Genomic DNA, 17777 nt, shown 5'->3' on the forward strand with positions numbered 1-17777 from the left:
TCATTTTGTAGTTTTTGCCTGGCAGGTGCCCGAAAACATGCCGGCACGAAAAGTGTAATACCATGAGGTCCTTTACTTGCTATGTCTGCATTGTAGTATCACTACTTTGCCATAAGTAAAAAATAAAATAAAAAAGTCTTGAATACTTCTTTCTCCACTGAAGACTTATTACCATACTGTTCTGTAGCACAACTAAAATAAACCGGGGGAAGAATTGAACCCTGTGTTGCTGTTTTATTTTCTTTCTCTTTTTTTTTTAACCAGTTTTAGCTCCCTTCGTTCTCCTCCCTCACGCTTTCCCTCTGACTGCTTCTCCTTGTGAGCTTGTCGATGTTTGATCTTTGATCTGTCTCACGACAAAGGATGTCAAGCTTAAGATAAGTGCACTAAAAACGACCTCGGGGGTATAGTTACCACGGTAACATGACACACACACACACACACACACACACACACACACACACACACACACACACACACACACACACACACACACACACACACACACAGTCACACACACACACACACACACTCCATAACAATGATTCCCAAACTTTTTTTCCTTCCCCCTCTGAGCCCCCGGTTCTTGAGAACATACAGCCAGCGTATATATATGACAGCAAGTTGTGACTTTGTGCAAAAATGTCAGTCTTAAACCTGCTGGAGAAACAAACGCCTGTCTAATGAGTCCCCCCCCCCCCGCCCCCCCTCTTCTGCTCCTCCACCCACAGATCCCGTACCTGGCGGACGGGGTTCGCATCCACGGGGAGAAGGTGACGGAGGCTCTGAGGCCCTTCCACGACCGCTTGGAGGCTTGCTTCAAGCAACTCCGCGAGAAGGTGGAGAAACAGTACGGGGCGAAGACCCTGGTGAGTGTTGTTGCTTCCTTTTTTTGAGTGGTGTAAACCACTCCTACAACTGGCTTTTGTGTGCAGAAAAAAATGAGCATGGTTGCTATGTTAAAAATTATTTCTGACGTAATTAAATCACACCCGGGTGAACTGGATGACCGTAGCAACCATGCTCATTTTTTCTGCACAAAAAAAGCCAGTTGTGAAATCACATCCGGGTGTGATTTCATTACGTCAGATCAGAGCTGATCATGCTATATAAAACCTTACACCACTCAGTTCACGGGTGTGATTTTTTTTTCACTGTATAGTCCACTTGCCAGAATGTGAACCCCTGCAGGCATTGTTGAGTACATGTTAGAAATGTTGAGTATATGAAATGTTGAGTATGGGTCCCCAGCATGTAGAAACTGCCGGATGCTAACTTATTTTTTGTAAAACTAATGCTTGGAATGCGTCATGAAAACCCCCTAGTTTGACACGTCACGTGCTACATAAAACATGAATGAAATTATGAATTGTTTGCCTTTTATGGGTTGTTAACCCATTCTGGGCGGGAACCCCTTTTGGTGTTTTAAGCATTACTATATGTTATACTTATGTTAGCTATTTAAAAATAGCAGATCTACAAGCTCATAGCGCGGCACCGAGTGCCGCGCTACGAGCTTGTAGGTCTGCTATTTTTGAAAGATCGTGAAAATGTGGCGCAGATCTTTGAATATATATTCTTTCAGAGCCAAAGTTTTTAACTCAAATCTTTGCTTTTTTATTTATTTATTTATTTATTTGACAGGGACAAAGCTCATTAATCAACATGTCAGTTTTCACATCAATGTAAATGGGCCAGAGTTAGCCAAAGCTAAATTTCATCTGTAGTCCCTGGGCAGGCTTCTGGAGGAGTCCCTGGAACAACATATTTTCAGATGGGGGTCGGTGGCCTATTAAATATAATTTCTGGGGTCCTTGACATGAAATATTGAGCACCACTGATATAGAAACATAGGTATTCCAGAAAACTGTCATGATTTAGAAAACATTTTTTCTAAACGTTTTTTAAATTCCGACGTCAGGCCTAAATGTCAGGCCTAAATGGTATGGTCACATATTATGCCAATTATGAAAATTGCTCAACATATGCAAGTTAGCATCCGGCAGTTTCTACATGCTGGGGACCCATACTCAACATTTCTAACATAAAACTTTGATGTACTCAACATGTCCGTATCACAATGGGACTCTATAGACCAATTATTTGTTTACAAACATTGGGACTGAGCGCACGGGTGACTGTTTCATGTAATCAATTCCCAACAGATCTCCAAACCTGTTGTTTTGGGGAGCGCTGGTTTCAGTTCATTCAACCTCCTTTTGTGTGTTGGCTAGTGAGGTGCACCCTAGGAGACTTCAAAGCGCAACAGTATTGCGCACAGAGAACAGCTGATATACAAGCTCACATCGCATTGCGGATGTGAGTGTAGAGGTCTGCGTGCGCGACACCATCGTGCGACAAAGCATAAATTATACTTGATGGGCTGCAGGTGCGCGTGCAGCCGTGCACAAATAGGCTCTGCTTCCGTGATCATGAGCGCACCTCCCGTTCTTATGACAGCGACTGGAGGTGTGGTATTGAGGACAACTGCTTTGAATTACTATCATTGTTCACACACAACAGAAACCAATGGATTATATATTTCAAGAGTGAGAGAATACAATAAAAATCCTAATCATTCTTCCTCCACACTGGGAGAAAAACAGCATCTGAAAGTTTGATGGGGCATTTTTTTCACGTGAGTGCAGCTAGAACTTTTCCATTGCATCTTATGAGAGGAAGGGTTCTTCTGCTGCCGGTAGGTATGCGCGCAGCATGCTGTTTCTTATCAGTGTGACGTCGTCTGTTAAGGCGTCTATTGGCTGGCAAGTAGACTACTAAGCCTACCTGAGACTGAACAGCACCATAGTCTGTATGTGCCTGTAAACGTCCATGCACAAAGTAGTGCATTCTTTTTCATGTGATTTATTAGGCCTACTAATGCACATACTACTCAAAAAAACAACTTTTATGTAGAATGTTTACTACATTTTACTTTTGAAATCTTCCCCAGAAAACACTGATTGAATCTGCAGCCGTCTATCATCACAAAATGCTTTTTCAGCTTCACTTTGAAACATAGATGAACATAAATAAAATATTGGCTAAAACCATTATATTATTTTGATATCAGTAGATATATCAGTAGATATATGTAGATCGGCTATTTCAGCCTCCGCGTTCCATTGTATACGACGGAATGTGAGCGGAGCAGGGCTTGAAGCGGTTTTAAGGCTTCTCTCTCTCTGTTTCAAAATGCACGCACACGACACGAAGTGCAAGGCGGCGTTGCCAGCAATTACGATTTTATACAATCGAGGCGTTTAGCCGGATGCCCCGCGGAAGGCGATAAAACCACACAAAGGTCTTGCTCTTTGATTAATGCTATCATCCCTGATCTCTCATGAGGACCTCGCTGAAAGCTGTGTTTGTTTTCTACGTGCGCTACTGCTTGCTAATCCCTCCAAGTGGAGTTAGGTGGTGGAGCCCTCTCACTCTCACACACACACACACACACACACACACACACACACACACACACACACACACACACACACATCGGGGTTTAGCTGGTGAGCGACGTGGCGTTGTGGGGTTGTGTTTTAACCCGTTCTGGGCGGGAACCCCTTTTGGTGTTTTAAGCATTATGTTATACTTTTAGCTATTGAAAAATAGCAGATCTACAAGCTCATAGCGCGGCACTTGGTGCCGCGCTACGAGCTTGTAGATCTATTTTTTTAAAAATCATCAAATAAATGTAGCGCAAATCTTGGAATATATATATTCTTTCAGAGCGAACGTTTTAAACTCAACTCTTTGCTTCTGGGGGGTCCCTGGAACAACATATTTTCAGATGGGGGTCGGCGGCCAATTACATATAATTTGTGGGGTCGTTGACATGAAATATTGAGCACCACTGATATAGAAACATAGGTATTTCAGATGATTTAGAAGATTTGTTATTTTTATTTCGACGTCGGGTCTATATGGGTTAAAGCAGTAGTGGTGGAAGAAGTACTTCTGATTATTTTTTACTTATCAAATAAAAGCAGCAGTAGAAAATAGAAAGATACTCTTGTTACAAGTGAAAGGCCTGGATTCGATGTTTGACCTGATTAAAGCACAAAGAGATTGGCATCAAACTAGTCTTACGTAAAGTACCAAAAGTAAAAGTACGCACGCAGAATGTCCCATTTCACCATTTCAAATCTTTCAAGCTTAAATCACGTTGCACCACGGCACGCTGTGACCTGGAAGTACCTTCTGTAAAAACGCCGGGATAACGCTCCACACGTCCCAAACTCTTCTCCCTTCTGGCTCCAAAACTATGGAATGCACTTCCCATTACAATCAGAACTGCAAGTACCTCACTCCGCCGTAGTCTGAAAACCCACCTCTTCGGTCTCCATCATGGCCCGTAGCACTTGCCCTATAGCCCCGACATTTTTATGTAGACTTAGATAGCATTTTATGCAGACTTAGCACTATAAAGTATACATGCAAGTGCTATTTTTGAAAAAGCGTGAAAGCGTGTGGAAATCTTTGAATATATATCCTTTCACAGCGAATGTTTTCAACTCATATCTTTGCTTCTGGGGAGGGGGGGGGGGGGGGGTCCCTGGAACAGCATATTTTCAGATGGGGGTCGGCGGCCAAATGCATGTCATTTTTGGGGTCCTTGACATGAAATAGTTTGAGAACCACTGGTATAGAAACATAGGTTTTTCAGAAAACTGTCAGAGTTTAGAAGATATTTTGTAGAATCTGGTCTCAGGTCTTAATGGTTTAAGAGCAGAGGGCTATATTAACGACTTCCACGCTGTCAGGTGGAAACCTTGTATGTCCAAAACCTTGATATATCTTTTTTACATTTAAAATGACTGAACATAGCTTGTAGATCTGCTTTTGTGGGACACTCTTGTATGCTGAAGAAGTAGGAAGGGAATTAATTTTAAAAAAATGGAAATATGGATATACGAGGTTTCCGTCTCGACGACAGTCACGATACGGACTTAATTGTTGCTCAGCCGAGCTTTTCTCTCCGCCTCGCCCAAGGTAAGGGAGGCCCTCGCTCGCATTAAAGCCAAACGGGGGTGTGACCTTTTCAGAAAAGCGAGGAAAAGCCAAGCACTTATCTGGCCCATGATATAAATGGCTGTGCTATCAGATCTTTTTTTCTCTCCCCCTCGTTTTATAAAACCACTTTCAGTGCGGGAGGTTTTGGCTTGTCGGTCGGGGGGCTTTGTTCATGTCAGTCTTAAAGTACTGTCGGATTCATTGCTTTAAAAAAAAAGATTATATGGTATTTTAGGCATTTTCGGCTTCATCTGGATCGGAGAGAATGAGTGTCGAGAGAGAGAGGGCGAGAGAGAGAGAGACGGGGACGCTGAGGTCAGAGAGAGGGTATACATGCCCGAAATCAGATTTGGTTACGTAGGTAGGTAGGTAGGTAGGTAGGTAGGTTGTTAGGTTCGTGTAGGTAGGTATGTAGGTAGGTAGGTACTAGGTAGGTTCGTAGGTAGGTAGGTTGTTAGGTTCGTATAGGTAGGTTAGGTTCATAGGTAGGTTAGGTTAGGTAGGTAGGTAGGTAGGTGGTAGGTAGGTAGGTAGGTGGTAGGTAGGTAGGTAGGTGGTAGGTAGGTAGGTAGGTAGGTAGGTACTAGGTAAGTAGGTAGGTGGTTGGTAGGTAGGTAGGTTCGTAGGTAGGTAGGTTGTTAGGTTTGTGTAGGTAGGTAGGGAGGTAGGTAGGTAGTAGTGTTGCGTGGGCCGACCTGTAACCCGCAGGGCGGGCTGAGCCGAGCCGAGAGGCGGGCTGAAGCGGGTTAAATAATGTATACGTGATTTTTTTACAAATGATTGTTGTTGCCACAAGTCCTGGGAGGAAATTTGCGCAGCCTACCGGATTGTTGTGTTGCTGTGCTGATATCTCCTCCTTTCACAATTAATCCCCAAACAGCGCACACGCTCCCCGACACGTGTGCATGAGCACACCCCGCAGGCACGTAGCGGTAGCGCGGCCGCACACAATTATCATTATCAACTTTTCTCACCACAACGGACATTCTGTTCTAAACCTTTTCCCTGTGCGTGAGTGAGTGCGTGTGTGTGTTAAGGTGGTAAAGCTGAGACGTGGAGATTTAAAAACAGGGCCAAAGCAGTATATAAGGTAGGTAGGTAGGTCTATAGATTTCCTGGTGGTTAAGATGTTGTCTTTCCACATGGGATCGCGGGATAAAAATAATTAAAAAATCAGACCAGTCTGAAGCGAGTGGTGCAACAGCACCCCCTATTGGTACTCTAAACATCGGGACACAGGGACATAGGGACACATAGGTTGGGACATGGGGACAAAGCTGTTCCTTGGAGTGGTTGCACCACTCAAAAAAAGCAGAAGTGTGCGTGCGTGCGTGCGTGCGTGCGTGCGTGCGTGCGTGCGTGCGTGCGTGCGTGCGTGCGTGCGTGCGTGCGTGCTGAATATGTCCCAAAACTCAAGGACAGAACGGCGTGCCGCGGCAGCGCGCTAAGGATCCACGGCTCGCTGAAGGAAACCGTCCTGGAAAAAAACATAAAACTTCATGATATAAAATTCCCTTTAAAGCCGCAAGCTGCATGATGAAACCATAAGCAGTCTATGGATCGCAGTAAGCCCCTGTTATGTCACACGTGCGCGTGTGTGTGTGTGCATGTGTGTGTGTGTGTGTGTGTTTGTGTGTGAGAGGTGAGGTAAGGTAAAGCTGAGACATGGAGATTTAAAAACAGGGCCAGAGCAGTATAAAACAGATAACTGAGGTACACAAACAAAAAAATGATAAAATTCCAATAAAAAGGTTAAAACGGGTTTAAAAAAAATAGTGTATCTACTGTATATATTATCCCACATATATAGGGAGGTTTCGTGGGTCAATATGCGTTGGTGTGTGTATCTGTTGTGTGTTTTGGTACACAAAACAGTCATAAACACAAATACAGTTATCATACCGTGACTCCCCACGAACATTCTTTTTCAGGTCGAGAGAATCCAATCCAAACTTATAAACTTATTTATAAATATATCTCGCGGATGCATTGTGAGCGCATTGTATAATGTATGTTCCAAGTTTTTTATTCTGTTATGAAATTCTGCATCAGTGGGATATTTACTACTTTACTATCTATACTTACCCATACACATTGGGAACCACTGCCATATCCCCTCTCTCTCTCTCTCTCTCTCTCACACACACACACACACACACACACACACACACACACACACACACACACACACACACACACACACACGCACGCGCACGCACACTCACTAATGTAGAACCAAATAAATACTTCAATATGCTGCAGCCATTAGTGTGGACCTGGATGCACTCCGGAGCCTGCAGCACACTCCAAAATGAAGACAGTCCAAATGTTTTTTCCCCCCGATTTCAGCAGCTCAATAAGACAGGAATGGATGCTATACTGCATGGCAATAGGAACAGATAGATTGCCTTCCTTTATTACATGAAGAAAGGCCATCTATAATTGAGAACCCCTGTTCTAAATCGCTAGTTCTCACACTTTCAAGATTTGACAAAGATGTAAAAAAAAAAGGGGAAAAGAATTGCAGATACATGTACTTGAGCTTGCTCGCTTGTTTCACTGTCTGTGATAATTGGTTGGAGGTGATGCTTCCTCTGTCCATCTTGTTAAATGTGAACGCAAATAAAGATGCGTGCGTGCGTGTGCGTGCGTCATTTAGTCGACTAAAATCTTATGATATTTCGTCGACTAAACCTAGACCTACTAAAACATTTCAGGTGTCAAAAATGTGACTAAAACTAAATGATTTTTTTGGTCAAAAGACTATGACTAAAACATCAAAATGTGTGTGTGTGTGTGTGTGTGTGTGTGTGTGTGTGTGTGTGTGTGTGTGTGTGTGTGTGTGTGTGTGTGTGTGTGTGTGTGTGTGTGTGTGTGTGTGTGTGTGTGTGTGTGTGTGTGTGTGTGTGTGTGTGTGTGTGTGTGTGTGTGTGTGTCCTTCCTCCATCCCTCCAGCCCGCAGCAGACGAGCGTCGGGGGTCTCGGCCTCGCTCCATGGTCCGCTCCTTCACCATGCCCTCCTCCCAGAGGCCTCTGTCTGTGGCCTCCGTCAACTCCCTCTCCTCCGACAACTCCCCCTCCTCCAGGCCCGGCTCGGACGGGTGAGAGACCCCTCCTCACCTCACCTCTATAGAGACCCCTCCTCACCTCAAAACAACACATAGAGACCCCTCCTCACCTCACCTCTATAGAGACCCCTCCTCACCTCAAAACAACACATAGAGACCCCTCCTCACCACAACACATAGAGACCCCTCCTCACGAGGGTGCGAGTCTTTCACCACTTCATTTTTTGAGTGGTGTAAACCACTCCTACAACTGGCTTTGTTGTGCAGAAAAAATGAGCATGGTTGCTATGTTCACCCTGTTCACCCGGGTGTGATTTCATTACGTCAGACATTAGTGCAGAAAAAATGAGCATGGTTGCTATGTTCACCCTGTTCACCCGGGTGTGATTTCATTACGTCAGACATGATTTCATTACGTCAGACAGGCTATATAAGACCTTACACCACTCAGTTCACACAGGTGTGATTTTTTTATATACTGTAGCAACAAATGAATGAACCACTTAATTATGAATTATAGCCCTTAGTTTGTACATTTCTATACACATTTCGAATATAAAAAGGTTTGGGATCCACTGATGTATATCCAGGACCATTGTCTTCTTGTCTTGGTCAGCTTCGCCTTGGAGCCTCTCCTGCCAAAGAAACTGCACAGTAAGTCTCAGGACAAGCTGGACCACCGAGAGGAGCCGGACAGAGACCGCAAGGACAGGAAGAAGGAGAAGAGGAACAGCAAGCACCAGGAGATCTTCGACAAGGAGATGAAGACCACCGACATCTCCCTGCAGCCCCCCGAGGCTGTCATCCTGTCAGAGACGGTACTCTTCTCTTCTCTTCTCTTCTCTTCTCTTCTCTTCTCTTCTCTTCTCTTCTCTTCTCTTCTCTTCTCTTCTCTTCTCTTCTCTTCTCTTCTCTCCTCTCCTCTCCTCTCCTCTCCTCTCCTCTCCTCTCCTCTCCTCTCCTCTCCTCTCCTCTCCTCTCCTCTCCTCTCCTCTCCTCTCCTCTCCTCTCCTCTCCTCTCCTCTCCTCTCCTCTCCTCTCCTCTCCTTCTGTTCTTCTCTCCTCTCCTTCTGTTCTTCAGTTATTTTATCCTCCACTAGCACTGGGGAGCCTCTGAAGGCCAAAACATGCTCCATCCGAAGGTCGGAATTCGGAAAAGTCAATTTGTAGTTATCTCACTTCGCTTTCCGAAGATACGTTTGGACGTCGGAAAAAGATCTATCTAGGTTTACCTATAGGTTTATCCATCTGTCTTATCAACCCCGCTCTGTCTAAACGCACAGGCTGGATTGCCATTTAATTTGCCGTTGTGCACCGCTGTGCTTCCCAGACCTGGGTGACCCCACGGCCTTTTCGTTTAGCACCACTATTAGGCCAAAATGTCACCCAAGACGTCACAATGTCTACTTTAGTGAACCCCCACACGAGTGTATTCATGCTCCCCCATGGGGGACGGACGCACGGCCTTTCCTCTAGCACAGTGCCTCTCAAAGTGGGGTCCAGGGACCCTATAGGGTTCCCCGAGGGGCTTCCAAATGGACACAATGTAACTAACTCTTGAGAGTATACAAATGGAAACCAAATGGACCCGGCGTGCAGGTCCATTTGGTTTCCATTCCATTCCATCAGAGTTCTGGTGGTCCTTGAAGTAAAAATAAAAAAAGGTTTGAGAAGCACTGCTGTAGTGCCAGCCCTCCCTCCGGGCAAGAATTTCTCAAAATGCAATAGCATGACTTGACTGTCAAACTTGCTGAGCATGGTGCATTTAAGTGAACTCCAGGATATAAGAGACTCCGCAATGTGGCCTCTGGGCCCTGAGGCTGAAATGACAACTTTGTACACAAGATATCTCAATCTTGTGTAGGTAGACTGTAGGCAGAACCTGGCAACCCCAATGGCTTTTCCTCTACTGCCTCCTTCAGTGAAAATAGTATAAATGTATTGTCATCTGCCAATTATACCACTATTTACCCGAATTAATCCCTCATCCCCACGGTTTCCCCCCTTTCAACCCTTATTTTGAAGATCCAAATGTTGACATAATGGTGTGTGTGTTGTCGGATTAGGTGTTGATCTCTCGCTAGCCGATGAGAAGTACAGGCCGGCGCCATTAGAGCGACCGCTATGCTCCGTGCAATAAGCCTTTGTTTTGACCAGAAATGCAGGAGGGGTGAGATCCAAGTTCTCCCGCGACCGGTAGCCATGGTATTTGGCGGCTCGCCATGACATTTGGCCGAGCGTGCCTCTTTTTGGCGACTTTCCACCCGTGCGCCATGACGCACGGTGCGGTCTCCGCGGAGAACGGGCGCTCGTCGAGTCTCGTCACGTATTTTGCGACACGTCGCGATCTTTGACCTTTGTCGTCGCGACCTTTCTCCTTTCGCCGCGCCGAACTCCGTGCGTCATGGCGCACGGGAGGTTCGTCGAGGAGCGCCGAACTCCGTGCGTCAGAATACTACTAGTGAGAGCACAGGACTAGATGCTAAGTGTTGTTATTCCATACTTGTCTGCTGCACTATATGTCACATCATACTGTGTCATACGTGTTGATAGTAAGCACACAAATGAGAATGATGATGATGAGAATGGGCTTTCTCTGAGTTTGTCAAATTATAATGTTGCTTTTTAACATACACTTTCCCCTTGGGAGATATCAAAAGGGGAGACATTGAATGGTAAATGGTGCATTTTTATAGCGCCTTTATCCAAAGTGCTTTAATATGTGCATTGCATTTATTTACCGGCACGCACGCACGCACGCACGCACGCACGCACGCACGCACGCACGCACGCACACACAATAATCCAGAAGGCGGAGGAAACCATCCAAGGCTTTAACCCTGATATGAGTCATATAAAAATTGATTATTTAAATGAATCAAAGAAGTAATCGATATAGAATGATCTGTAAAATAACAATTCCTCTACATGCTCTAATTGCGTAGACATCCTGTGAATTAATTAAGTGTTATGGGTGTTACGGGATACGGGTCCATTTGGTTACCAAATGGCACCCCCTCAAGGACCACTGGTTGAAAACCACTGCTTTATACTGTATACCACTGAATAATGCATAGTTGCATCCCTAGTCTAACCCATTTCGACCTGAGGACGATTCTAAGTGTCTTCTAAATCCTAACAGTATATCTGAGTTTCCTGTCGTTCTCAAACATTTTCATGTCAAGGACCCCCGAAAATGATATGTAATTGGCCCGCCGACCCACATCTGAAAATATGTAGTTTCAGGGACACCCCCGGAAGCAAAGATTTGAGTTAAAAACCTTCTGAAAGAATATATATATATATATATGCAAAGATTTGCGCCACGATTTAAAAAAAATAGCAGATCTACAAGCTCGTAAGCTACGAGCTTGTAGATCTGCTATTTTTCATAACAAAATGCTTAAAAAACCCACCAAAAGGGGTTTCCCGTCCCGAATGGTCTAAACATGGTCTTAGTATGTGTCTGGCGTCCTGGATGGATGCTCTGGACAGGAGCAGCAACAGCAGTTAGCCCCTGTAAATGATCCTGTACCGTATCGACCCTCCCTTCTTGGCCACGTCTTCCATTTAGATGCAGTTTGGATAACTTCCAGAAGGCTGATCTCAGCGCGGCTTCATATCGATCCCGTGTGTAATTCCAGTTTTCCAACTTTGAGTGCTCAATAATGACCTATGTATATATATCGTGACATTATCTGATCGCGATCGAGCGTGTGCGTGCGCGCGTGTGTGTGTACTTACATCACAATACTTGTGATGGACTTAATCCATGGGCGGCTGTGGCTCAGGAGGTAGAGCAGGTCGTCCAATGATCCCTGGGTCGGCGGTTCGAATCCCGGCTCCTCCTGTCCACATGTCGAAGTGTCCTTGGGCAAGACACTGAACCCTACATTGCCTCCAATGAGTCGGTCGGTGTGAGCTTGCCACCATTGGTGTCTGAATGTGGGAAATGAGGACGCTGGGGTCGACTGTTCGCCGCTTCACCTCCCAATGTATGAATGAATGAACCATTGTAAAGCGCTTTGAGCACTTGGAAAAGCGCTATAAAAATGCAATTCATTATTATTAATGTCCCGTCAAGTGTAGGGGAGGTTGAGAAATAACTTAAATGAGGCATTGTGAGGACACACATTTCCATGTCCTCCACAGGCTTACAATTAGGAAAAGATCCAGGTTGGGTTTTTAAGATTATGGTATAGGCATTTAAACGCTCAGCTAAATGATAGGAGAGTTGGTCACCAAATGAACCCTTATTATTAGATCTTTAACTCCCGAGAGCGTACAATGAAAAGTACGGGTCCATTTGGTTTCATTTTATGCTCTCAAGAGTTAAATTATTGTTAAACCTCTGCATTACTTAAGTTCATTTGCCTGTCTACAGAATGTGATTTGGATCAACGTTTGCCTGTTATCTCTCCTGTGGTATACCAACATCAACTTAGACAGCATGGAATTGTGGACACAATCTTATCCAATGACAACAAAATATTCTACGCGTCGGGTCTGAGAGGTCATCAAACGGTGGTCCGTGGCTCAAATGCTGAATAAATAATGGACCTTTGATGTGAAAACGGTTGATAACCACTGCCCCAAAATGTTGATGTCTTACAAGTGTGTGTGTGTGTGTGTGTGTGTGTGTGTGTGCGTGTGCGTGTGCGTGTGTGTGTGTGTGCGTGTGTGCGTGTGTGTCTCTCTCTGTCTCTCTTCCAGATCAGCCCACTGCGGCCTCAGAGACCAAAGAGCCAGGTTCTCAACCTGATGGGAGGGGACAAGCGTATGTCCGTGTCCCCCGGACCCCCTCCGTCCTCCTCCTCATTGTCCTCCTCGCCAGGACCCCCTCCCATCACGCCCAGGAGCAAGCTCTCCTTCAGCCTGCACACGGGCTCCAGTAAGAACCTGTGTGTGTGTGCATGTGTGTGCGTGTGCACGTGTGTGTGTGTGTGTGCGTGTGCGCAGAGCGATGTTGTTGGGGTCCTTCCTCTCCAGGGAGAACAGATGTGATGATCACACCAGTGTTTATTTTGACAGCAAATTTAGATTTCTTTGTTTTATAGCCATAATCTTTTGAATAGTTTTAGTCGACTAAATATCATAAGATTTTAGTCGACCAGACCTGGATTGTGTTTTATTACGCTTGCGTTGTCGCGTCCCTCATGAGACCTGGAGCTGATCCAGGTGACAACGTCTGTGTTAGTCGATGCCCATCGGGAAGTACCTTAACCCATTCAGGACGGGAACCCCTTTTGGTGTCATACTTTAGCTATTGAAAATGTGCAGATCTACAAGCTCCCTGGGGCTCCTTGACATGAAATAGTTTGAGCACCACTGACACAGAAGAAGAAGACACAGAGGTTTTAGGGATTTAGAACGGGCCTCAGGTCTTAATGGGTCAACAGAGTATTTCATCGCAGTAATCCTTATTGATACTTTTTCCTTAGCTGTTCCTCTTCTCTCCCTCTGACCTCTCCCCCTGTGTACCGTGCAGATCTGGAGCTCAACGGCCTGGGCTGTCCCGACGGCAGCAGCAAGAGTTCGGAGACCCCTCCCCCGCTGCCTGTCAAGGGCAGCACGTCGGACTACGGCAACCTGCTGGACAACAACCACCACCACCACCACCACCACCAGGATGTGCTGACGAGTCCCACCACGCCCCCGCCACCCCCGGCACATCATCAAAGGGTATAGGGTCGTTTTTGTCATTGTGCGTGCGTGCGTGCGTGCGTGCGTGCGTGCGTGCGTGCGTGCGAGCGAGCGTGCGTGAGCGAGCGAGCGTGTACATGTTCACACGACGGCGGCACAACCTGCGAAATAAATCAGTCGTCACCTTCCCACTAGTCCAGAGACACTCAGTCAGGGGTCTGTCTGCCTGTCTGTCTGTCTGCCTGTCTGTCTGTCTGTCTGTCTGTCTGTCTGTCTGTCTGTCTGTCTGACAGGTAGTAAGCGAGGGTCCGTTACCGCCGCGCATAGCGTGTGGGTTATTTATTCACCTCCTCCTCCACAGGCCGACGCCCGCTCCGCTCACGGAGGAGCGTGATTGATTGGATGATTACTTTAGCTCTCGCATCCATCAGCAGCAGGCTCCCCGCTGTTAATCAGCGGCTCCTTCTCGGGCAGCGCTCGCTCGCTCGCCCGGCGGCTACACTAGCCATCCTCCTCTCCTCTCCGCGGCTCCTCGGCTGTTAACTAATCTTATTTATCCTCTGTCACGGCCCCGCGGACACCGTAGTAAAGTGGAGCGGAGCTGCAGTGAGTGGCTCTGGGAGGGAGGCCGGTATTATAATGTAGTGAGAGCAGATGTTTTCCGAGGCCTCAAGTGACAAGCGCTTCCCCTCCCTCTCCTCTCCCTCTCCAAGTCCAAAGGGTCCTTGACATTGACGAGCCCCAGAGAGCTTGACATTGATGAAGGCCAAAAGTCTTGTTCTTACGGACGGTCGAGTGGGTTTTTCGTTATTTTTAGACGCGAAGCGTGCGAATAAAAGTAAATGTTCAATCTTGTCGGATATGGCAAAGCCGTCCGTCAGCCCCGGCTGGAGCTTTTTATGCGGCGATGTGAGGTGAATAAAAACGCAGCGGTCATCGACAAAATAAACCACTTTGAAGCAACGAAGACGCCATTTGACCCCCCCGAGCGGTTTTTAGGTGGTTGACGACGGGCGGGCGTGTCGGTGTGGGTTCAGGGTGAACGTTTTGGTGGTTTTTAAAGGATGTGAAAAGGATTTAAATGAGTTGACATTTAAAGTGTGAAAAGCTCATCTCTGGGCCAGAAGGGAGACGGGGGAGATATTCTCCTCCCGTTTACAGCGTTCAATAAGTGCCAAAAGGGCTGAAGGTTTTTCCTTGTTGTTTCTGGCGCCGACCTATTCAACAAAGAAAAAAGAAAAAGGGGAGAACGCTGGGTTACTGACATTAGAAATCATCCCCACAGTAGGGCTTTAAGCAACTAGTCGACTATTCAACTAGTCGACTAGTAAATCCACTAGTTGACCTTGTTGCTACTAGTTGATAAGGGGAAAAAAAGCCTTTTTTTTTCTTTTTCTTTTTTTTTGCTTTTTTGTAGGCCTCAAGATCAGCTAGAATGCTACAAGCTTACTTTTTTTTTTTTCTTTTTTTTTTTTTACATAATAGGTAGTTATACAACTAGTCGACTAGTAAACTCGGCAACTAGTCAACTAGTAATAATCACTAGAAGTGAAAGCCCTAACCCACAGCAGCATGGTGAATGGATGAGGCCATCACACAGGCATTATCACATGATTGATTGATTGAGTGATTGATTTATTGACAAAAGAAATGCATGTACATGAACATATATTCGTACATATTTGATAAAAAGCTAGAACAAAAAGCACACGTGGCATAAAAACACCCCTAAAATATATTTTATAAAAGGCGTATGTAGTCTACTGCATAAGAGACTGTGATACTCGGCCTCTTTTTGAGGGGCGCTCTAGCCCCTCCTATATACAGCTTTTGTCCCACACATCTCAGATTTGCCATTGACAATGAATGGAGAAATTAGGTCAATTGTCTGCCAAATATGACGTATATTTGTGGCAATACAAAGCGCCCCTCACTTCACACGCGTGTGTGAGTTTGTATTGTCTAATGTGTATTTGACATTGTGTACTTATGTGGCTTTGTTCTATTTCTTCTCCTTGTTTCTTTCACTATTCTCTAAATTCCTATGACTTATTTCACCCACTCTTTCCCAACTAATAAACTCGTGAGTGTGACACGACGAATCAACCTGGAGGTGGAAACCTTTTGAAGTCAAGTTTATATCGTTAACCATCTCGTCTTGTCTGTCCACAGCACTTGCCTCCTCCTCTGCCCAGCAAGACCCCGCCCCCGCCGCCACCCAAGACCACCCGCAAACAGACATCCATCGATTCGGGAATCGTACAATGAAACAAAAAATGGACGCTGACGACTCGGCCGAAGCCATCGGACGAATAACTCCTGCATTACCCTCTACTATACTCCCAACCCTGCATTACCCTCTCCTGCTCCCACACATGCTCCCCTCTCTCTCTCCTGCCCCCCACCCCGGCTCCCAAAGCTGTTGTTTTTGTCATTGCAAATTAAGGTTACCCCGTATACCAGTCAAACGGTACTGGTACACTCCAGGAATGCGGAAATTGAGCCGACTCGGTGCCGTTCGAGTTATGTCAGAATCGTAACTCAACACTTAAACTCAACGTGTGACTTATTCCCCCCCCACCACCTTCAAATCACCGTTTGAAGTTTGGTCACGTTCGTCCAGAGAAGTCACAATATCACTTTTTGGACTGAGACGACATTGTTTTTTGTTTCTGTTTCTGTTCCCGCCCACCGCTATACACACATTCCTCATTCATCATCCTCACACACCCAGCTTCCGCAAGATGAATACCTCACTCTGACCCTCCCACTCCTTAGAGGGACACTTCACCCTTTTCACATATGTTAATGACTACATGTTGTCTCAGTAAGACAGCCCTCCCCCTATCCACAAGGAGGAGCAGTGCACCAAAGCATTATGGGAATTGTAGTCCAGGAAGGAAGTGAGCCCAGTGTCCATGAAATCAGAGACACTAAAATCTAAAATATCTAAAAACCACATATTACACACATCAAGACCCCCAGGAAAGTGTTCTAAATCTTCTAAATCCCAACATATTTTTTGCAAAATGGGTGAAGTTTCCCTTGAATACTTTACTGTTTTCTCTCTTTGTTTTAGTTTTTGTAGGGTTTTTTTTTTGTGGGGGGGGGGTATTTTTTTGCCTTCCGTGTGGCGATAGGGAACGTGTTGCACAGACGAGAAGTCAATGAATTTAGCTAATGCTCACCTGTCATGTGCCGGGTGTTCTCAACCTGTGGGTCCGGGGACCACTCGGTGGGCCGCGAGGGTATTGCATGTGGGGCCGCCAAATAATTGGCCGATCGAACACTAAGGTTTTAATGATACCGTAACATTCATTTTAAGAAGTGACACCAATAAATAAGAACTTAAAGTACACTTATGTCGGTTCCACTGATCCAAGGCGGAACGCAATTGATCATTACAATGAACATACTTACCCATTCTGGACTGGAACCCCTGTTGGTGTTTTAAGCATTTATGTTACACTTTAGCTATTGAAAAATAGCAGATCTACAAGCTTGTAGATCTGCTATTTTTGAAAAATCGCAAACCTTTTTTTTTTTTTTTTTAAGAATCGTCCTCAGATGGGTTGGAACGCGGAAAGTTTTTGAGATTTCCAATTATACAACAGGTCGTTTCGAGGAAGCAATCTGATTGGTTGAAACAGCCTTCTAGCCGTGGTTCAAACGAGCACCACTCCACACCTAATCAAAACAAAGAATTCAGCTGCTCTGTTTTCCCAGAGCGCACCAAACTCGGTGGCTAGGCTAGCTAGTTTCTTGGGACATTTGTGGTCGTAGTGACTACATCTGTCATTAAAAAAAATGTTTTTTCAGCGATTTTCTTAGTTTTAAGGGTAACTGTTGAATAATTGCAATATTACAGTGATGCTTGCGGAACTCGACTACTTCTCGTTCCTGACTATTGCCACTGCCGTGGCAATAATCACGTTAAACCACACCCTCTCGTGTAATATTGCTTAAGTGGACCCCGGTTCCAAAAAAAGGTTGAGACCCGCCGACCTATCCGCCACTCCAGGACGCCGCTTTAAGCCAGAGTTATACTCG

At 45.6% G+C, this 17777-nt stretch overlaps 1 protein-coding gene across 1 annotated transcript in view; it reads left to right on the forward strand.

Moving 5' to 3' along the window:
• The window catches only part of dock1 (dedicator of cytokinesis 1), a gene marked incomplete at its 5' end in the record, with an annotated part of 409371 nt that extends 392101 nt beyond the window's left edge, over positions 1-17270 (forward strand). The window contains 6 exons of the mRNA XM_079492379.1: positions 732-869; positions 7972-8117; positions 8701-8902; positions 12798-12975; positions 13573-13766; positions 15900-17270. Coding sequence (XP_079348505.1) covers positions 732-869; positions 7972-8117; positions 8701-8902; positions 12798-12975; positions 13573-13766; positions 15900-15995 — 954 coding nt within the window. The 3' untranslated portion in view covers positions 15996-17270. The remainder of the gene's footprint in view (positions 1-731; positions 870-7971; positions 8118-8700; positions 8903-12797; positions 12976-13572; positions 13767-15899) is intronic.
• Between the last annotated feature and the right edge of the window lie 507 nt (positions 17271-17777).

The sequence above is a fragment of the Electrona antarctica genome (genome assembly GCF_951216825.1).
Source record: "Electrona antarctica genome assembly, chromosome: 22".
In the NCBI taxonomy this organism is placed as follows: domain Eukaryota; kingdom Metazoa; phylum Chordata; class Actinopteri; order Myctophiformes; family Myctophidae; genus Electrona; species Electrona antarctica.